At 45.1% G+C, this 23,044-nt stretch overlaps 2 protein-coding genes across 3 annotated transcripts in view; both read right to left on the minus strand.

The window, feature by feature from the left end:
* FBXW10B (F-box and WD repeat domain containing 10B) overlaps positions 1–23,044 on the minus strand; it is a 90,331-nt gene that overhangs the window by 40,086 nt on the left and 27,201 nt on the right. Inside the window, exon 1 of one of the 2 annotated variants that reach the window (XM_010339878.3) lies at positions 4,235–4,321. The exons of the other annotated variant lie outside the window; for it this stretch is intronic. The gene's annotated coding sequence lies outside the window, so the exon portion shown is untranslated. Of the gene's footprint in view, positions 1–4,234; positions 4,322–23,044 lie in introns of those variants that run through there. 2 annotated transcript variants of the gene reach the window in all.
* The window catches only part of TRIM16 (tripartite motif containing 16), a 49,410-nt gene continuing 26,942 nt past the window's right edge, over positions 577–23,044 (minus strand). The window contains exons 5-9 of the mRNA XM_039476068.2: positions 18,515–18,610; positions 12,620–12,853; positions 9,653–9,818; positions 8,764–8,859; positions 577–5,781 (exon numbers count right to left, since the gene is read on the minus strand). Coding sequence (XP_039332002.1) covers positions 5,198–5,781; positions 8,764–8,859; positions 9,653–9,818; positions 12,620–12,853; positions 18,515–18,610 — 1,176 coding nt within the window. The 3' untranslated portion in view covers positions 577–5,197. The remainder of the gene's footprint in view (positions 5,782–8,763; positions 8,860–9,652; positions 9,819–12,619; positions 12,854–18,514; positions 18,611–23,044) is intronic.

Genomic DNA, 23,044 nt, shown 5'->3' on the forward strand with positions numbered 1-23,044 from the left:
AAGACGGCCTGAGAAAATGAAGCAGCACGCCGGGACACAGTGTGAGAAACCCGTTTCGTATATCACCTTGTCTATTATTGTCTTGAAGAGCAAATTTATTTAGCTCTTCACGTATGAACACTTTTACTTCAGTTTAAATCCCCTTCTTATGATCAAATGACACAGCTACTTAGTTTCTGGGTTACTCTTTCTTAGCGCCTAGCACAGAAGCTTGCACATTATAAATGCCACGTATATTGAATCTACTTAAACTAGGGATGTCATTCCAAAAACATGCTGAGCCAGATCGGGGAGATAAAAGCTCCGTGATTGGGCCAATACCATTATGTTATCACTTTATCATGCATCTTGGGAGAAAGTGGGGATTTATTCATAATTCATAAGATACTCAGAAATGAATGCTGTATGCATGCAGATTTCAAAGAGTTGAGATAAGAATGCATTATGGACGTGGTGGTTAAAATTACATTCTGACTCTGCAATCACAAATGGTATGGTAATGTAACAGAACCATATGGCACCAAAGTAAGCTGTTGGTGAATTCAGATTTTTGTTTGGTTTATTTATTTTTTTAAATAAGTCTACTTAATTAAAGAGGAGATTAGGATGTGTAAATACAAAAGAGTGGCACACACACACACAGCTAAGGAAAATGCCAGAGAATATAAAACAAGCCCTTGTTCTATTTTTTCTTTCCTTATTTTTTATTTGTTTTAGGCCATTTTCAGTTTTTAAGACCAAGAAAAAGAAAAAAGACATGCCCAGTGCTTGAGGCGATGACAGAAAACAATATACCCAACTCTTTTTTGCTTTTATCTTTTATATTAAGAAGGCTCTTGAACTTGAAAACTAATAGACAAAAAGAGTTAACAGGAAAACGAAATCCAAGACAAGTTAAGGAGACAATCTAAATGGTTCCTTTCATATGAGCTCAGGTATTCTGGCCTGAATAAATTACATTTCAGGACGCTGACACAATTTAATGACGTGACTGCAAATCAGGTGGGAATCTCTGAGAAACTAGGGAGAATGATAGAGGACAGTGGTCTAGTCCCTTCGTGTTGCTATAAAGGAATACCTGAGGCTGGGTAATTTATAAAGAAAAGAAGTTGATTTGTCTTATGCAGGCTGTACAAGAAGCATGGTGTCTTCATGGCCATTCATGACGGATCCACCCCCATCATCCAAACGCCTCCCACCTGGCTTCACCTCCAACATGTGACATCAAATTTTCAAATTTCTGTTTCTTTTTTGAGACAGAGTCTCGCTCTGTTGCCCAGGCTGGAGTGCAGTAGCGATCTCAGCTCACTGCAACCTCTGATTGTTCCAGTGATTCTCCTGCCTTAGTCTCCCAAGTAGCTGGGACTACAGGTATTCGCCATCACATCCAGCTAATTTTTGTATTTTTAGTAGAGATGGGTTTCACCACATTGGCCAGGCTGGCCTCAAACTCCTGACCTTGTGATCTGCCCAGCTCATCCTCCCGAACTGCTGGAATTACAGGCATGAGCCACTGCACTCGGCCCTGAGACATCAAATTTCTACATAAGATTTGGAGGGGACAAATAAGCAAACTGCATCAAATGAAGGCAGGCAAAATTATCTTGATGTTTTTAAAAGAAAAATAAGATAGATTCTGGAAACAACAGACTTGTAAACATGATATTAACCCACAACAGAATTCTAAAGTGGTTTATCAAATGTTTTGTGAGCATTTAGAAAAGAAAATGACCAAGCACCAACAACCAGCAGGGGTTCAAGAAAATGAAGTAGTCGGAGCTGATCTCAATTTGTCTTTTGAGATCATGATTAGACAGGTAGATCAAAGAAATTCAGACATAGCATATCTTTTTTTTTTTTTTTTTTTTGAGATGAAATTTTGCTCTGTCACTCAGGCTGGAGTGCAGTGGCACGATCTCAGCTCACTTAAATCTTTACCTTCTGGGTTCAAGTGATTCTCCTGCCTTAGCCTTCCAGGTAGCTGGGATTATAGGCATGCACCACCATGCCTAGCTAATTTTTGCATTTCTAGTAGAGTCAAGAGTTTCACCATGTTGGTCAGGCTGGTCTCGAACTCCTGACCTCAGGTGATCCACCTGCCTTGGCCTCCTAAAGTGCAGGGATTATAGACTTATATAAGCCATCATGCCCTGCCTAAAACAAGCCCTTGTTCTATGTTTTCTTTCCTTATTTTTTATTTGTTTTAGGCAATTTTCAGTTTTCAGACCAAAACTTGATTTCTGCCACATGAAAATGTCTTTCATCATGATCAGTGGATAAATGTGAAAAGGGTGGGGGCTAACATTATTGCAGTTACACCCATGCATGTGTGTGTGTGTATATATATATATATATATATATATATATATATATATATACACACACACATATACACATATGTATATATATATACACACATACACACACACACACACACACGTTTTTTGTTTGTTTTTTGTTTTTTGAGATGGAGTCTCACACTATCACCCAGGCTATAGTGCAGTGGCAGAGTCTTGGCTCACTACAATCTCTGCCTCCTGGGTTCAAGCAATTCTCCCGTCTCAGCCTCCCAAGTAGTTGGGACTGCAGGCATGCACCAGCTAATTTTTTTTGGATTTTTAGTAGAAATGGGGTTTTAACATGTTGGTCAGGATGGTCTCGATCTCCTGACCTTGTGATCTGTCCACCTCAGCCTCCCAAAGTACTGGGATTACAGGTATGAGCCACCGCGCCCAGCCCACTCATACATAATTTGTATATAACTAAACCTAGAAGCTACTGACTGAGTGTCACAAGATTCTAGATTTGGTCCTAAACTCATCAATAGATTTATCAACAGGATAAGACTTAAGAAAAAAGCACTGGTCGGGTACGGTGGCTCACACCTGTAATCCCAGCACTTTGAGAGGCCAAGGCATGCAGATCACGAGGTCAGGAGATTGAGACCATCCTGGCCAACATGGTGAAACCCTGTATCTACTAAAAATACAAATATTAGCCAGGCATGGTGGCACACGCCTGAAATCCCAGCTACTCAGAAGGTATATCTGACATAGCATATCAAAGATCACTTGAACCTGGGGGTGGAGGTTGCAGTGAGCCAAGATCATGCCACTGCACTCCAGCCTGGTGACAGAGTAAGACTCCATTTCAAAAAAAAAAAAAGAAGAAGAAAGGGTTACCGATTGTGCAGATGAAGTATATTCCTAAGCTAGGAAGGAGAGGGAATATACTGTATGAGGAATCATGAATTGAAAGTATCTTAGCATGAAGCAATCATGTAATGAAATTAAAGTAAAATCATTTTAAATCTCACACTGTATATATCCTTAGATACAAACATAGATACAAGTCTTGTTATTCTCAAGTAATATACTCTTGAGACAGGCCAATCAGACTGATTGAAGAAAAAGAGATTTGCCTTGACAGAGGTCACAGGAACTGACTCAAAAGTTATATATCTGGTGAATCCCACCAGAGACTTCAGGTTATAGCCTCGGAAACCCATTTAAAGACAGTTTGTTATTTGCTTAAAAGCTTGGCCGGGCGCGGTGGCTCAAGCCTGTAATCCCAGCACTTTGGGAGGCCGAGGCGGGTGGATCACAAGGTCAAGAGATCGAGACCATCCCGGTCAACATGGTGAAACCCCGTCTCTACTAAAAATACAAAAAATTAGCTGGGCATGGTGGCGCGTGCCTGTAATCCCAGCTACTCAGGAGGCTGAGGCAGGAGAATTGCCTGAACTCAGGAGGCGGAGGTTGCAGTGAGCCGAGATGGCGCCATTGCACTCCAGCCTGGGTAACAAGAGTGAAACTCCGTCTCAAAAAAAAAAAAAAAAAAGCTTGATAAATGCTTGTGATTAATCTTAGGAAGCTCATCTGTCAAAAGAAGATGAAATAATGAGGGGCAAAGGACTGAGAACCATAAAGGAAGGGGAGAAATTTAATATGAAAACAAGAAAACCAGGGGTGTGGGGGTTACGTGAGTTCTTGAAGAACCATTCTTTGAATGAGAAGTCACACAAGTCCACATACTCCAGGTTACTTTAGAGAAGAGGAGTAGGGCCCCTTCCCAGAGGTCACAGGGATTAAGACTCTATTAAGACATTTCTTCTAATCCTTGCTGTCCCAAAACAGAAAGCACTGCTGTGGGAGGTAGTGGGGCAGTGAGGCAGTGAGGCAGTGCATGGCAGCACGGGCCGAGTCAGATGTTGTATGTGGATCTGCAAACTCACCAAAGACGTGGGTTTCAGATGCTCTATTTCTCTGCTATGCACATTACTCCCTTCTATACAATGTCCATGATCTAATAAGGAAGGCAATATGATGTGGTGGTTAAAAGTCCAGTGTCATTCTACCCAGACTTGAATCTCAGCTCTGCTACTCACTGACCATGTGTCCAGAGTGACCATGAACAAGTCAGCTAACTGCCCTGGACCTCGGTTTCTCCATCTCCAAAATAAGGATGATATAAGCATCTACCCCATGAATCTTCTATGATGATGAAGTGAGTTAATGTGCAGGAAGCACAAGGAACAGTGTCTGGCACATAGGAAATACCCAAGTTCTCAAGTTATTATGGTAACTCTACAATCTTCTCAGCCACTCTGAAGATTCCTGGTCATCCATTCTGGGCACAATGTGACATTTACCTGAGCAGACAGGAGACTGGTACTAGGAGACGAGGGAGACTTGGTGCCTAAGATTACTACAAACAGGCCAGGCATGGCTCACACCCGTAATCCCAGCACTTTGGGAGGCTGAGGAGGGTGAATCACGAGGTCAGGAGTTCAAGACCAGCCTGGCCAACATGGTGAAACCGTGTCTCTACTAAAAAATACAAAAAATTAGCTGGGCGTGGTGGCAGGCTCCTGTAATCCCAGCTACTCGGTGGCTGAGACAGAAGAATCACTTGAACTTGGGAGGTGGAGGTTGCAGTGAGCCGAGATCACGCCACTGCACTCCAGACCAGGCAACAGTGCGAGACTCTCAATAAAAGGAAAAAAAGAATTACTACAAACACATAAAGAACAGCACCGTATGGAGCAAAAGAGAGCAGCTGGAGAATCTTCTCGTTCAGAGACGCATAGGATTTCAAAAGCCTGCTGCCATTGGCAGTTATTTCTGCCCACAAATCACCCTAAAATGCAAATGCCATCACTATGGCTAGCAAAGGCCTGGCATACGGTTCCTGTAGGCTAGGAAGCAGTCTCCACCGAGGACGGGGCTGGCTTCTCGGGTTCCTCTCCCAGATCCACAATCCGGATGGTGTTTTCCTTCTTGGAAAGCCAGAAGGCAGCATAGACTGGTTCTGAAAACTGGCAGGCGAACTTGTGAACCAGAGTCATGGCATCATACTCTACACCATAGAAGGAAAGGATCCCTCCTGGGAAGTCGACATAGACTCCGAGCCTCCGGAAAGGGCCGGAGTTGAGCGGGGTCTCCATGTCACTGTGCCAGGCCGTGAACTCCTTCCCGTTCCATTGGAGGCTCCAGGAGAAGTTGTTCCCGGAAATGCAACTGTTGCGCTCCTCTCCTTTCCGGTCGATGCCTTTGCAGGTCAGGCCAACATAGGTGCCTGCCCCGAAGATCTCCACCTCAAAATAGTAACTGTGCAGGTACAGACTCTGCTGGGACAGCACCTGCCGCCAGTGCAGGAACCTGCTGGGGAGGTCCGGGTAGGGATGCTCCCAAGGTGTGGTGTTGGTGACTTTGCGGTTGCCCTCCTGCAGCCGGAGATACCTGTGTGCTGTGTCCGGATCGAACGTGATGTCGTGTGCATCTGGGGAGACGCAGAAGGCAGAATGGTTCAGGAATTGACAGCTGATTCAGACGAACACTTTAAACACAGCTGGCCTCCAAAGCACATGTAAGAAAGCATCCATTTCTCTGTTCTCTATTTACCCAGGCGGCTATTTCCCTAGGAAAAGAGCTGAGTGGTCCTAATCTCATCAATGTATTTATCAACAAGGATAATACTCAAGAAAGTCTTAGGAAGATTTCCCTTATGAAGCTCAAATTGCTTGACATTGATGAAATCATTTGATGAACTGAATCAAGGAATAGATTAATTTACTCATTCATTCAGTCAGTCAACAAACATGTATTTAAAGTATTTGAGGAAGCAGGTACTCTTATTCCCACATTTGATCCATTCATTCATTTTAAAAAATATTTGACCAATATCTTAAAAGTGAACCGATGGATCAAATGGAGCATGATGAACTCTCAAACATGCCCTCATATTCCCATCTCAATCCCAAAGAATAAAAGTATCTCATACACCCCATTGCTCAAGTCAAGCTCTGTATCATTTTTGACATTTGTTTTGCCATCATTCTCATCCCCCATCCTCACCACACACACAGGCAACAGCAACTCCTGTAGATTCTACCACTTCTCTCCGGACCCCTGCTCTACCCCCCACCTAAGCCATCACTCATGTCACTTGGACTAGTGCAATGTGTTCTTGACTGGTCATTCATTGCTCTCTCTTGCCCCCTTGAAGACCTTCTCCACAACAGATCCATGCTGCTTGTTTCAAGCTGTAGGCTGAGGCCAGTCATGTTGTTCTAGCTTAAAACCCTTTCATGGTACCCTCTGCTCTTACGATAAAGCAGCAACCCCTTGCCCTGGCCTACCAGGCGCCACATCCCCAGTCCTTTCCTGTGTCTCTGACGCTCTCCCTTGATTACTACATTCCCGCCATGCTGACCTCAGACCTACTCGGCACTCAACACCCCCTTTGGGCTTTTGGCACAGCCTGTTCCCTCTGAGACACGATCATGCCCTACTCTAAGTCTGGTGATTCCTACTGATCTGTTCAGGCTGCAGCTGAGAGTCCATGTCCTTGAAGAGGCCCTCTGTAACTCTAAATCGCTTTCTCTTAGAGCACCATGACTTTATAAACTTGGCACCCTTCCCCATTTATAACAGTATATTCATGTGAGTGTTTGTTTCCTGCTTGTCCTCCCTCTATGAGCTCCACATTTTGCACAAGATTCTTCTCTAGCTCAGAGAAGATACTCAGTATATATTTACCAAATGAATTAGCACGTTAAAGACTATTTAAAAATCCCATAATTGGCTGGGTGTGATGGCTCACACCTGTAATCCCAGCACTTTGGGAGGCCGAGGCAGGTGGATCACGAGGTCAGGAGATTGAGACCAGCCTAGCCAACATGATGAAACTCTGTCTCTGCTAAAAATACAAAAAATTAGCTGAGCATAGTGGCACGCACCTGTAGCCCCAGCTACTTGGGAGGCTGAGGCAGGAGAATCACTTTAACCAGGGAGGCAGAGGTTGCAGTGAGCCGAAATCACGCTGCTGCACTCCAGCCTGGGCAACCAAAAAAATCCCCTAATTTACAAAGTTCTCGCTGGATACACTGGATACAAAGGCTTATGCCAACACTTTGGGGAGCTGAGAGGAGAGAATCACTTGAGGCCAACAGTTTGAGACCAGCCTGGGCAACATAGCAAGCCTCCATCTCTACAACTGTTAAAAAAAAAAATTTTTTTTTTTTAATTCGCCAGAGGTGGTGGCATGTGCTTGTGGTCCCAGCTACTCAGGAGACTGACAGAGGAGGATTGCTTGATCATGGGAGCCATGCTGGAGCCACTGCAGTCCAACATGGGGAGCAGATGGAGACCCTGTCTAAAAAAATATACATACATACATATATATATGTCTACATGTTTATATATGCAAACATACAAAACATGTTTTAAATGACTGTTTATGTCGATTAACAGAAAGCTATCACTAATTAAGTTCTTGAGGAATCAAAAGCTACACATGGATTTTCGACTATATGAGGGATTAGTATCCCAACCCCCATGTTGTTCAAGGGTCAACTTTACAGTGTTTTAAAAATGCTAATGGACCAAGTCAATACCACTTAGAGACAGGTTAATGAGTTATGCGATTCTGTCCAAGCCATACATAGAAATGAACCACTTGGTAACTAGCCAGGACTCTTCAAAGTGCTATGGTCATGAAAGACAAAGATTGAATGACTGATCCAGATTGAAGAGGACTAAGGAGACATGGAAACATCTGTGATCTTGTTTTGGACTTTCGGCCAGAAAAGAGAGCATTAATGTAGGCCAGGTGTGGTGGCTCAAGCCTGTAATCCCAGCACTTTGGGAGGCTGAGGCGGGTAGATCACGAGGTCAAGAGATTGAGATCATCCTGGTCAACATGGTGAAACCCCGTCTGTACTAAAAATACAAAAAATTAGCTGGGCATGGTGGCGTGTGCCTGTAATCCCAGCTACTCGGGAGGCTGAGGCAGGAGAATTGCCTGAACCCAGGAGGCGGAGGTTGCAGTGAGCGGAGATCGCGCCATTGCACTCCAGCCTGGGTAACAAGAGCGAAAACTCCGTCTCAAAAAAAAAAAAAAAAAAAGAGAGCATTAATGAAACAGTTGGTGAAAGCTGAATAAATTCTGTACATTTGTTGATAGCATTGTAGCGATGTTAATTCCCTAGTTTTGATCAGTGTATTGTACTTATGTAAAGTGTTCACATTAGGAAAAACTGAGTGAAACATATATGGGAATTCTTTGTCCTATTTCTGTAATATTTGTGTAAGTTTCATATTATTTCAAAATGAAATGTTAAAAAAATGGTTAAATTTTAAGAAGTATATCATTTAGGGATGGACATGAAGTTGCAAGAACCTGAAACCCGTATGAGAGATGGCAGTCTTACTTTGCAAAGTGATACCGACAACTGGAGAAGGGGATGCGTTCACAACTTACATTGGAGAAACTGTTCCCTGGTGCTGGGCTCAGGTTTTGAAGTCCAGTATTTGCGCTGAACAACAGCAGACACTTGAGTTCTGATGTCATACTCCTCTAGAAAATCAGAGAGTTGTGAATGGACACCTGTGCAGGTGGTCAGGAGAATCTGTGAATCAGGACTTCCCAGCCACGCTTCCCTGGGCTTCCTCGGGAAAGAAGGGGCTGAAGCCTAGTAATGTCTCACAGAAATATGTTCGACTACAGTCCTTTCAGAGGTAAGGCAGAAACCACTGAAAAAGTGATCCAGACTGTCCTGGATTTAACTTAAAAAGTATAGGCCTCAGCAACCTGAGAAGCTAGTCATAGAAATGCCAGCCAATGGCATAATATAAGCATGACTAACTGACCTTCTCTGGGTCTCAATGGTAGAATAAAATCATCAAGAACAGAGTCCATGAGTAACACAGCCTGTCGGAAGGATGGCTTTGAAAATGAGGTATTAGGCTGGGCGGGTGGCTCATGCCTGTAATCCCAGCACTTTGGGAGGCTGAGGCAGACAGATTATTTGAGGTCAGCCTGGCCAACATGGTGAAACCCCATCTCTACTGTCTCTACTAAAAATACAAAAATCAGCTGGGCATGGGGACAGGTGTCTGTAATCCCAGCTACTAGGGAGGCTGAGGCAGAAGAATCTCTTGAACCTGGGAGGTGGAGGTTGCAATGAGCCAAAATTGTGCCATTGCTCTCCAGCCTGGGCAACAGAGTGAGACTCTGTCTCAATTTAAAAAGAAAAAAAGAAAATGAGTTAGTCACCCTGATGTCATCCTCCCTTCCCTGTCTCTCACCTTCCTATCATCTACTGCTAGAGACATACCCGCCATAGCCCATGGCCCAGAAAGCATCTCACCTTCCTTGGCAAACTCCTGGAGCTTTTCCTTATAGTTCTCCAACAACTGGATTAAGTGTACAGTGGAGTCCGTGATGACTTTGCGGATGCCCCAGAGTTTATCCTTGAGCCCTATGTAAACACTAGGGAAGGTGATGTCTTCAGTATTCTTAAACTTGCAGTATTCCTGCAGAAAAGAAAACAGCAGAACTTGCTGTGGTTTCTGTATTCTAACATCACATTTCTCTCTTCATTAAGTCACTTTTCACATCTGTAAAATGGGCTGACAGTATTGTGTCCTTCACAGAGAAAGTACGTGTAAAATTTCAAGCTCAGGGTCTAACAAAATATAAAGCACTTTTCTAATGTTGCAGAATATTCAGGAGACTGGAGAGACCAAAGGGTGAAACAGGAGGATTTTATTAAGGTGGCCACTGGCTCAGCAGATTAGCATCCCAAGGCTGAGCAAAGGAGAAAGAAAATGGGGTATTTTTTAGACATTGGAGAGAGGAGGTAGCAGCTAACAGGTTTCCTGAAGCCAGAACAAAGAACAGTTAATTAATTTGCAACATGCTGTGATGTACTTTACTTTGAAAAGTAGCATTTTGAGAAACACATTGTACATTCTTTGGATGTTATCTGGCCCTGTGTCCTTGCACCTGGTCAACAAGAAAAACAAGAGTCTCTTGCCTGAGAACTTCGCTGAGAATGTGGGGAGAATAAATAAGGTAAGTTTTACAGGGAGTTAGTTCATTTTACACAGAGCTGGGGGTTAAGTTTTATATTAAACAGCATACAACACAGCAAAATTTATTATGTAGCAACTACAAATTATAAGGTTTTGTTTTTACTATTATTGCTATTATTTCCCTTCTTCACTAGCTGTTAGGCCCTCGAAATAAGTGGGATTTTTAAAAATCAAGTGAGAAAGTGGGTTTTTAAAAATCAAGATGTACTAGATGACCATGAATAGCTCCAATACACAGTCCAGACTGGGGACCAAAAACCAAAAATAAAGAACATTCTTGCTTTGTTCATTCCATCAGTACTTGTTTTTTGACAATTTTTAAACATAAGCCATGGTAGGAAATGGAGGAGCTCTCACACAGGAGTGCTACCTCTTCCTTGTCAGTTTCATCCAATGCATAAACTTCTGTAATGCCTATACCTGCTTTAGCATTTACAAAGTATTTTCAGACAAATAATCATAGTTTCACCTAAGTTTCAAAACAATGTGTTACCAGGAAGGATGCTTTCACATGTAACACAGTATCAAACTTCAGCTGCAACTGAAGCATTAAAGAGCACAGCAGGTATAGCAGGACACACAGCAAAACCATAGCAATTAAAACACTTGTATGAAAATGATTAGATAGGGCCATGGAAATAAAAATCAGAGAATTGATAGAGGGTGAGTCAATATTTTAATGCTATATTCTGTACATGACAAAAGTAGCAGAATGCCTAACCAACAATTTGGGGGGAAATGTTATCTTTCACCAAAATAAATAAATATGTTATCTTACACTAAAATTTATTTTCTAGGTATTAAAGTCGTTTTATGTTAAAAATAAAGTTACAAAAGGAGAAAAGAAAACGAAGAAAAAAATTTATACACTTTTTTTTTTTTTGAGACAGTCTTGCTCTGTTGCCAGGCGCCAGGCTGGAGTGCAGTGGCACGATCTTTGCTCACTGCAACCTCTGCTTCCTGGGTCAATTCTCCTGCCTCAGCCTCCCGGGTAGCTGGGACTACAGGCATATGCCACCATGCTCAGCTAATTTTTGTATTTTTCGTAGAGACAGGTTTTTGCCATGTTGGCCAGGATGGTCTCGAACTCCTGACCTCACGATCCACCCGCCTCAGCCTCCCAAAGTGCTGGGATTACAGGCGTGAGCCACTGCACCCGGCCAATTTATACACTTTTTGGGTAGGAGATCTGGAGGGAAACTTGTGAGGCAGGAAGCCAAACCCTTATTCGTATTTTGTTTTGATATTGAAAAGCACAGAGGGACACTGTTGGTGTTTTTGTCTTTCTCAGCTTCTCTTTTACTCATTCAGAAGTTAACTATGTTGCACTTGTGTATTGGGATTATGGATAATTTTTTCCCTCTTTTTTTGCATTTTCCAAGTTTTTTTTTTTTAACAACAAACATTTATTTTTTGTAACTAGCAGAGAATTTTTTAAAAATGCAAGCAAGAAAAGAATCCTATTTCAGAATACTGGAGCTTGGATGGAGCCTTCTGAAATATTTACTTCAGTGGGCTTGCAGATAAATGAGAAATTTGAGACCCAGAGAGGTTAAGAGCAGAGCTGTTTAGTGACAGATTGGTGTTTACCCCCAACCTAGTGTTCCTTTCCTGAAAGGTTACATGTTCTTCAGATCGGGCTCCAGTGGCTTGCGGTTTGATACATTGTAATGAAAAGCATTTCCTCTTCCCAGCCTTCTTCAAGTACTCCAGCCACAGCCCTCTCTGAAAAGCACCCGGGCTCCAGTGTTACCCCTACCAAGCAAACTTCCATGCAGCAGACTGCTGGAGTGGTTTATAAAACATACTCATTGACTCTCATCACTTTCCCATCTGCAGCCCTTCCCAGCCAGACACCTGCCTGGCCATGCCAGCCTCATCACTCTGTACCCAGCATTCCAGGCTCCACCCTTGTTAAAGTACCTTGGCTCCCCAAGTCAGCTGTGCTTCCTCAAACCTCTCTGCCTTTGCCTAAGTTGTTCCCTCTACCTGGAACATACTGCATATTGAACCAACTGATCTTCCAGGACCTGCTTCAAGCTTCCCTGCTCTGAGCAGTCCTCCCTCCCTCCCCCTCCTATACTCTACTGAATGAAGAATCTGCTTCTGTCTGTTCCACAGCTTCCTGTGCACACCATTTATCAAAAGACAGTTCCATTCACAGATGGCCATGGGCCTAGCACAGCAAGGGCACTCTGAGGTGCAGCTGTGGGATGCCTCTGCTCCCTCACTCCCCATACCTCCAGGAACTGGACAGTGTTGCTGATGGCTGCCATCCTCTCCAGCTCTTGCTTGCTTTTCTCCATCTCGGCACTCCTGTACTCCAGGTGGGTCTTGATGCCGTTGGCCTGGCTCAGAGCAGCGTGCTCCTTTTCCTCCAAAAAGAGCATCACATTGGCCTGGGCCTTCCTCACAGCAGCAAGGAGCTCCCCAAACTGCATCTCAGCCACTGCTTTGACCTCTGACACCGACACCTGGTTGGGGGACAGGGATTGAAGGCAGCCAAGCACCTGTTAGTGAGGTGTCCAACTTTACAGAAGCTCAGCATAAAGAAATGTCAGCTTGAGAAACCCAAATATTAGGGGGTAGTTTTCTACTGTAACAGGAATCCTTTATTCTCATGTGAATTTCAGGTTCCTGGAAAAAGGATTTACTTATTAACTTCCTCTCCTCATCCAATTGATGAGAAAGTGAACTCCTCTATGACCCCTGAGCTCCCTTACAGCCCTGACACTCTGACTGTTAATCAAGTTTCCAAAATTGATTTTCCTACCAGAGCAATGCATGTGTTCAGTCTACTTGATAAGTTATATTTCAAGAGGTAAAGAATTTGGCTTTTTTTATACAATCAGTAGCATGAATTAGCTTTCTTAGCATTTCATTATGCCTGGTCAAACTGACCACTGAGTCCAACAGAGGCAAACGCATGTCTAAGACGATACTGTCTCTACCACATACAGAATCCTCATAAAATGTTTAGGGTGTGTGTAGATGTCCACAGCACCAAGCAACTGCAGGACAAACATATATGTGCAGAACAGAATGTGACATTCAAATAAAATACAAAAGAAAACCCATGTGGGAAACACTAAGGGTTTGAATGATGGAGCCTATGCATGTGGACGCTTCTGCATGGTCAGCATCCTCTATGAATGCCTTCAATCAATATCATGTTTACAACATCCTTCCAAGTTCTGAAGGTTTCCGTTTCTCTGGTATTCTTAGGAATTCATGCAGACAGCTCAAACTGATACTGTCATAACATCTACACTAATTACCTATATTTTATATAGAAGTCTTGCATAAAATTTCCCTTGCTCAGACTCCCTTCACTCCCCCATCTGACACCCCAAAGCCCATTCTCTGCCTGCCTCAGTCTACCTCATTGTCCCCCACCCAGACCTATCTCATCTGAGATTTTCTGAACACCCCTCCAGGGGCCGTTTTCTCTTTCTCCTCCCAAGGTTAAGGGCCAGCTCTGAACATCAGGACTCCAAAATGAGTCAGAATAGCAGACATCCTTGGGCAGAGGTTTCAGGGGCACCTCTCACCCCTGGCAAGAAAGGAGAGAGGGAGAGAGGGCGGGAGAATGAGACTCAGATCAAAAAGGGGCACACAGTAAGGAGAGGACTCAGAAAGGATGGGACTGCGGGCCCAGGACAGACAGGAGCCTAGAAGTTTGGAGGGAGATGGGAAGAAAAAATGACGACACCAGATAGGACGTCTTCTGCCTGACTCAGGCCCGCTTAGGCCAGAGCTCAGGAATTCAATCCATGAGAATGACTCGTCTCTGATAGGTCTTCAATCTGGTGGCAAATGGAAGAATAAGCAGCAGAAAGAAAGCAAGGTGTATCTCTACAGGAGGGGGGTGGTGCAAAGACAGAGACACACTCCCTACATTCTTTCTCTTTTTCTTTCTTTTTTTATTTACTTATTTATTTATTTTTTGGGCACAATCTCGGTTCACTGCAGCTTTGACCTCCCAGGCTCAAGTGATCTTCCCACCTCAGCGTCCCAAGTAGCTGAGACCACAGGTGTATGTCATCATACCCAGATAATTTTATATTTTTTGTAGAGATAAGATCTCACTGTGTTGCCCAGGATGGGCTCAAACTCCTGGCCTCAAGCAATCTGCCTGCCTCAGCCTCCCCAAGTGCTGGGATTATAGGTGTAACCCACCATGCCTGGCCTACATTCTCATTTTTATGCCAACTTTTCCATCACCGGTTGGCTTCCTTGAGGTTAGGCAGCTGGACAGAGCTGGGAGCAAATAAGCTGTGGTAATAGGATTAAGGAAGTGGGGGGGATGGTAGACTTTCTCCAAATGCTTCCAGCCTACACCAAGAAGAGCTTTTAGACAGCTGGTGGTGTGGAGAGGGCAGCAGGAGAGGCAATTTAGGAAACCTGAGGCTACCCGGTGTTGTGGCTCCCTCTGGAGCCCTGGTGTTCAGGGCTGGCCCTCACCCTTGGGAGTAGGAAGAGCAGCACGTGAATCAGCTGCTCAGAGAGATCTCAGGTTAGATCGGGTGGGGACAGTAGCGGAGAAGGAAGCAGGCAGAGAATAGGCTCTGGGCTGTGCATGGGGGGTTCAGAGCACTGTCTGAAGAGTGAAGACCTGAGAACCAGGAAAGCTACCTGGGCCCCACCCAGGGTCCCCAGGTGGCAAACCTACTACCTGAGGCTCTGCCAGGTATAGACTCTACAGCCCTCAGACACTTCACTTCTCTCCCTCTTCCCACTCCCCTGGGAGTGAGGACCCTCTGCTGCCAGTCTGGTCACTCTTCTAATTATATAACAATAATCATAAAAACCACAAACATGTAGTAAGTTCTTACTATGTGCCAGGTGCTGTCTCCTAGCAACCCTAAAAGGTAGGTACTATGAGGGTCTCCATTTCTTAGATAAGGAAACCGAGACAGTGATAAATGGACTGATTTGCCCAACGTCACACTCCAGACTGTCTCTGGAGTCCATCCCCTTGACCACCATTCTACATTGCCTTGAAGTGGGTTAGGGATCCATGTGGCTGCAGTACAGCTGGCACAGCCCGACCTCTCCCTCTGGACCCTGGCACATTCACTAGGATGAGCTAGGGAGGCATATGAGGAATTCAGCTGAGCTTCAGCCCATGGGCTGTGGTCCTGTGGGGGTTGCAGGTAAGGGCATTTAAGTTCAGCCCAAGGACATTTAAGAAGCCCACCCAAGACCAGACAGACAGGTTTTAGCTTGTTCACTGTGGGCACCAGTTACGGGCACATCCTATGCCCATAAATACACAGGCTACTGCTGAGCAGGTACCAAGAGGGAAAGAGGCCAAGCCTCCCCAGCAATTTCTGAACCAAATGTTTACAAGTGTCGCCTCCTTGACATTGTAAATACTGTAAATTCTGAGATATTCATCACGACTGGATTTAAATCTAAAAGTTAAATTACATTTCCATATGGCAAAGAAGTGAAGATGGAGAAATCTACCTCAGAAGACAGGGGAGTTTTGTTTATAACCATTAGGGAGTGGGGCAAATGGTGGTGGTGGTGTTTGATCCAGGCTCTATGTTAGCTAACATGTCCTAGGTCCCTGGCTTACTCACCCTTCATGCCCACTCAGGCTCCAGATATCCAGGTTCCAGGAGGCACAGAGGCCTGAGGGTGCCCCCTGCCTGCTCTGCCCACTCCCAATCACCTCCAGAAAGCAGGAGCAGGACACAGCATGGGAACCAGCATGAGGGTGTTGTGGGAAAGGAGCAGAATCCTGTCTCCAGTGATGAGCCATAGATTCCTCCTAGAAGCACGATACCATGAGGCTAAGAGGCATGAAGACTAAAGACAAATTCAGGATCTAAATCCTCACCCTCGGCCCCACTGAGGCCATCTGAGGAAGGATGGTGGGAGGCGTCAGATGATATTGGTGGATTGACTTCTGCTATGGCCTGGCCTCTCATTCCTAAACCTTCCCATTGAGAAATACTGCTTTCCTGCATGTAAATGTAATGTGCAGAGGGTATTTACTGCCCAAATGATGACAAGCAGATAGAGAGGAGAGGCCTCAAACACATCCAAGGAGCCAGCAGGTAATGGTTTAAAGATTTGGCCGGGCGCGGTGGCTCACGCCTGCAATCCCAGCACTTTGGGAGGCCGAGGCGGGTGGATCACAAGGTCAAGAGGTTGAGACATCCTGGTCAACATGGTGAAACCCCGTCTCTACTAAAAATACAAAAAAATATTAGCTGGGTATGGTGGTGTGCGCCTGTAATCCCAGCTACTCAGGAGGCTGAGGCAGGAGAATTGCTTGAACCCAGGAGGCGGAGGTTGCGGTGAGCCGAGATCATGCCATTGCACTCCAGGCTGGGTAACAAAAGCGAAACTCCGTCTCAAAAAAAAAAAAAAAAAAAAAAAGATTTGATGCGGGTGTACATGCCTGTCAATATTCTGAGTCATTCTTAGGTCAAGGGAGCAACAAGCCTATGCTCTCCCATTCCATCACTCTAGAGGGCTCCAGACGAGTCATCTCTGCATGTCTTCATGCCCCTTGTGCATGGTAGCTAGCTATTGTAATAACTACTGCCCTTGGTCATCATGTAATTATGAGAACTGAGGAGGGATCAACATGTCTGAAAATTAAAGAGCTGGGAAAATACAAGATCCTCCTAGAGGTTCTCCAAATTATCTTGAGCCTGGAAATCAATTATCTCTGAAGGTTTATAAGGCTTTAAAGGGATAATTCTCTTTCTTCCTTTAATAAAATGTTGTGGGTAAGAAAGAGGTTTCATCCTTCAGTAGCTAGTTAGTTGTAAACATCCAGGAGGTGAAAATTAAGTTGAAATGAATACATGCTTTAAGGGTAGATGAATGGATGGATGGATGATGGATGGAATCATTCATTCTCAGGATATAAAAATGACAATGCTGATTCACTTCATAGGGTAAGTGTTTAGTGTTCTTTTTTTTTTTTTTACACGGAGTCTCACTGTTACCCGGGCTGGAGTGCAGTGTTGCAAACTCAGCTCACTGCAGCCTCCACCTCCTGGGCTCAAGCAGTTCTCCTGCCTCAGCCTCTTAAGTAGCTGGACTACAGGTAAGCACCACCATGCCTGGCTAATTTTTGTATTTTTTAGTAAAATCAGGGTTTCACTGTGTTGGCCAGACTGGCCTCGAACTCCTGACCTCCAGTGATCCGCCTGCCTTGGCCTCTCAAAGTGTTGGGATTACAGGTGTGAGCCACTGCACTCAACCTGTTTTGCATGCTCTTCTGAGTGGTAGGTATTGGCTTGCCACTGATGAGAGGCATTTGTAGACCTTTTCAGAGTCTACCTGGAGACCACTTACTGCCTACTTAGCCTGGCACACCATGGCCTTTTGAAATACCATCACTAGGGCCGGGCGCGGTGGCTCACGCCTGTAATCCCAGCACTTTAGGAGTCCGAGGCAGGTGGATCATGAGGTCAAGAGATCAAGACCATCCTGGTCAACATGGTGAAACCCCGTCTCTACTAAAAATACAAAAAATCAGCTGGGCATGGCGGCGCGCGCCTGTAATCCCAGCTACTCAGGAGGCTGAGGCAGGAGAATTGCCTGAACCCAGTAGGCGGAGGTTGCGGTGAGCCGAGATAGCGCCATTGCACTCCAGCCTGGGTAACAAGAGCTAAACTCTGTCTCAAAAAAAAAAAAAAAAAAAAAAAAAAAAGAAAGAAATACCATCACTAATCCTGAGTTTCCTTTTTTTCCAGCTGCCAGGTCTTACAGGACTGGTGAGACTCACATGCAGAAACCCTCACATAATGGAAGAAGCCAAGATTCTGTATGATTTCTGGACCTCTGACTAAATACCCAGCCCCACACACACATGCACCCTGTCAGGACAGCATATGCAAATGTAGAAATAAGAATGTTGTTGTTAAAGGATTAGTCTTGGTCCTAATTTATATTCTTAAAAAGCGGATCACTTGCCGGGTTTAACACTTAAGCTAATTTCATAACAAATCCTGACATCAAGGTGAGGCTACCCCATGGTGTAGTCAAGTGAATCTACAATTCTCACTTGCAGAGAAATCCCGAGGAACCTATAGGCATGGAGGCTAGGCATGCAGTACCATGTTCCACATCCCCAGACAGGCCTGGCTGACCCAGGCTGACCTTACCAGAACGGACTTTTGGTTGGCCTGGAGCCTGGAGATGGCATTTTCGTTCAACTTGAGTTTCCGCTCCAAGTCTAACTGAGTGCACTGGAGTTCAGCCTAAAAAGCGGAAAGCAGATAATTAAGGAGGAAGGAGCCCAATGCACACAGAAGGACACAGGCACTCTCCACCCCTGACATCCCCACCCTTCTTCCCTGGAAAGAAGTCTAACCTCTGCAGCTGATCTCAGAAGTCAGCCAGGAGGCACAAAGCGTGGGCAGTGAGCCCGTGCCCTCCTGGGGCTGCAGTCAGCATGAGTCAGTAAAAACGCAGTTAGCACATACTCTGTGCTGCTCACCATTTCAAGCATTTTACAAATTACCCCACACCATCCTTGCCATACCTATGTTAGCTGTAAACCAAAAGTAAAATTCTAAGCCTGCCAACCATCCAAATGGACCCCTCCTCGCAGCAAAGGGCATTCCAAAGTTAACCTGAAAAACTAGTTCAGGCCTTGATGGGAAGCAAGGGTCAGACATGCCTCATTACACCCTCCTCCCTTTTGGAATTACTGATAGAGCACACTCTTTAAGTCTGATAAGAAACATTTACAATCTGTTCTCTCCAAAACCTCCTACCTGGAAGCTTTACCCACATGATAAAACCTTGGTTTCCACCACTTCTTATCTTAACTCAGACATTTCTAAGCCTTTAGACAATAACTTGACTATTTCAGTCAACTGCCTATCAGAAAATATTTGTATCTACCTGTGACCTGGAAGCCCTGGCTTCCAGTTGTCCCATCTTTCTGGACTGAACCAATATATATCTTACAGGTATTTGACTGATGTCTCACGTTTCCCTAAAACGTATAGTAGGCTGTGCCCCAACTTGGGCACACATTCTCAGGATCTCCCAAGGACTGTGTCACAGACCACTGGTCACTCATATTTGGCTCAAAATAAATATCTTCAAATATTTTAAAGAGTTTTCCTCCTTTTGTCAACATAGGTAAAAATGATTATTATTTCAAATATGCAGGTGATAAAATCAAGCCATGCTTCCAAGTTCATCAATGGAGTTGAGCCTAGGCTGACCCCACAAGAGCCTAACAGAGAGTGTAGGCTTGAAGCCAGATGGCCAGGTGAGAAGTCTACATTTTTTTTTTACTTAGCAGTTGAGACTTTGGGCAAATTTACATGTGTATTTGAAAAACAAACTTTCTTTGTCTTATACTCACACAACACAGAACACTTTCATAACCGAAACATGTGGGTTTTTTTCCCCACATAAAGCCATTCTCCAACATCAGCAGGGTGTCCTAAAACATAACTCAATTCTGATACTCCCTGCTTGGAGATGGAAGAGATGCACACGGCAAGGGATGTGGGAGAGAAGTGGCAGCTCCACGCCCTCTCCAGGTGCGGGGTTGGTATACTCCAGGGACTTCCACCCCTTCAGCAATCCAGAAGCTCCTGGAAGCCCAGCCTTTTGGGTTATATGGAGGCTTCATCGTGTGGACACGACTGATTACATCATTGGCCACTGGTGATCCTTTCAAGCTTCAGCCTCACTTCCCCGCTCCCACCGCCCCGGAAAGAGGCTGGGGAGATGGGGCTGGAAGTCAAACACCTTAGTCATAGGGTTGGCTCCCACGGCACCTGGCCCCCATCCTCAGACTCTCAGGAGCCCCCTCAGGCACCCAGTCATCTCATTGGCATTCAAAAAGACACATCACTTCAGAGAGACTGAGGGTCCTAAGAGCTGTCGGGTGCCAGGAAATGGGGACAGAGACCAAACCTAAGTTTCTTATTTCACAACTTAATATCTCTAAACTTCCATTTCATCACTTTTGAGATGGGGATCAATAAACTGTCTGCTTTACGGGATTAGGAAAGAATGGACTAATCAGATAATGTATGTCAGTAAGAACTTTGTATAGTACCAGGGACATTATTAATGAGTTCCATAAATGTCAGTGATTGCCAGCAACGTCATCATCATCATCATTGCTCCTGCTACCATGGCTGCTTTCCATTCATGTTCTGTATTTGAAGCCAGAGCCAGCCCACCCAGCCCAGGCAAGTGCCTGACCAAGAACTCGGGTTTGCCTGCTTTGACCCCACCTTCGATCTTGCCTCCTGGGATCCACTAAACACCTTCCGCCAAGAGGTGTGCCAAGGCTCACATAGGCTTTGCAAACTTCAAAGACCCTGTCACTTTCCTTCTTCCACAAGTCAATATAGAAAAAGAAAAAAAAAAAAAGAATAAATAACTTTCACTGCTTTTAATAGCTTCTGTCTGCATTTCAAGCTGTGAGACATTACAGCCTAATAGAACTCGGAGGGAATAAATTGTCTCTCCATTCTCCACTGAAGACTGAGGGAATTCCAGGTCCCCTGGGAGGGAAGTTGCTGCAGACAGAGGACTTGCCTCTCCAGGACACTCTGCAGAAGGCAGGTAATGTTTGCTCAGGCGCCAGGTCACCGAGAGTGGAGCTGAGGGAGCTCCAGGGACCTCTCACCCTTCATACCTGAGACCTGATACCCGGGAGTGGGGAGTGGGGAGTGGGGAGTGGGGGTGAGTCTGGCCTATTTGGGGGCAATCCTGGAATCTTGACCTTCGAAAAAGGCTTACACAGTGACCCATTCTAGGAGAGAGAAAAGGAACATGAGCTGCTTGTTTAAAGGCAGTGGAAGACACAACAGAACACACCCTAGCAACAGGCTCCTACAAGGCGGCATCTAAACAGCAGGGACAGAAGAATGTGTTAAAGCAGTAGGCAGCAGCAGGGCCAAAGGCAGGCACCCAGGGAGCATCCAGAGTCAGGAGCTTCTCTCTGCTATTTGCAGACTGCCATAAAAGGAGAGAAAAGGACTCTTGAGTACCTAATGGGGACTTCCTGAGTGAGTCACCCCAAGAAAAAGCACTCCCAGTTACCTCAAAAGGTGGAGTCACTTTGAAAGACTTGTTTCTCCAGTTATTCCTGTTTCTAGAAAATGATGGGTGCCTCAGCCTCTGGCTTCAGGGTTTCCCAAGAAGTCAGCCACACACACATTTCAGGTCAGGGTGAACTCTGCACCTAAGTGGGGCTGGGTGAGTCCTGCCCACTTCAGCAAGATAATGACAAATGTGTCAAAGACATACTATTAGGGGTCCGAAGTATTTTGGGGCCAGCCACTTCCTGGCCATATAGACTTTGTCAAGTCATTCAAGTCATTTAGCTTCTCATCTGGTGCAAGGCTACACAAAAATGCTAACAGAGCCAGGCGCGGTGGCTCAAGCCTGTAATCCCAGCACTTTGGGAGGCTGAGGTAGGTGGATCACGAGGTCAAGAGATCGAGACCATCCTGATCAACATGGTGAAACCCCGTCTCTACTAAAAATACAAAAAATTAGCTGGGCATGGTGGCGCGTGCCTGTAATCCCAGCTACTCAGGAGGCTGAGGCAGGAGATTTGCCTGAACCCCGGAGGCGGAGGTTGCGGTGAGCCGAGATCGCGCCATTGCACTCCAGCTTGGGTAACAAGAGTGAAACTCCGTCTCAAAAAAAAAAATGCTAACAGAATGGTTCCTTCTGCTACAGGGCAAAGGTAGCACACAGAGAGTGGCGGCCAGGTCACGTTAGAGATGAAAAAACAAACAGAGGGATTGGGAAGAGAGAAAAAAATTCCCAGACTGTGCCAGTTCCTTTGTATTCCAGGCACACAAGGTTAGCCCTTCTAGAGAAGGCAGCACGAGAGTCACCTGGACGCTGACTGCATTCCTCAGTCAGCTGGTCAAAATTCACCACAGTACATGCCAGCTCAGTCACTTAAGACACATGCTCTACTCTCTCGAAATACTTACAGCCTGGCAGAATAAGAAAAAACAAGGTATGCAATACTGAGTCCAGGGCATTCCTCAAAATGGCTGAAAGAAATTATTATTATTATTATTATTATTATTATTTTTGAGACAGTCTTGCTCTGTCACTCAGGCTGGAGTGAAATGGCATGATCTCGGCTTACTGAAACTTCTGCCAACTGGGTTCAAGTGATTCTTCTGCCTCAGCCTCCCAAGTAGCCGGGATTATAGGTGCCTACCACCATGCTTGGCTAATTTTCAAATGTTTTTAGTAGAGATGGGGTTTCACCATGTTGGTCAGGCTGGTCTCGAACTCCTGACCTCAGGTGATCCACCCACCTCAGCCTCCCAAAGTGCTGGAATTACAGGTGTGAGCCACTGCGCCCAGACCAAGAATTTCTTTTCCCAAGTGGCTACATACGCATATTGTCCACCTTTGGCCTACCAGCAAACAGGCTGTGAGTGACGCCGGTTAACTGCTCTCCAGATGAGCATGGATACTTTTGGCTCTAGATAGTTGGCTCTTGCTCACCGTGGAGACAATGTCTGCAGTCAGCATCCAGTCCTGAACTTTCTGGGACCGATGCTGAGGATCAGTGTTGTGGCCTGCCATTAATGCTCTCCAAAGATCTAGGATAAGTCTCAGTTAGGTCTTGCTGTCTCTAGGAACCTGCCCTGGCCTCACAGCCTCACTCCCTCACTCCCAGG

The sequence above is a fragment of the Saimiri boliviensis genome, chromosome 17 (assembly GCF_048565385.1).
Source record: "Saimiri boliviensis isolate mSaiBol1 chromosome 17, mSaiBol1.pri, whole genome shotgun sequence".
Classification (NCBI taxonomy): domain Eukaryota; kingdom Metazoa; phylum Chordata; class Mammalia; order Primates; family Cebidae; genus Saimiri; species Saimiri boliviensis.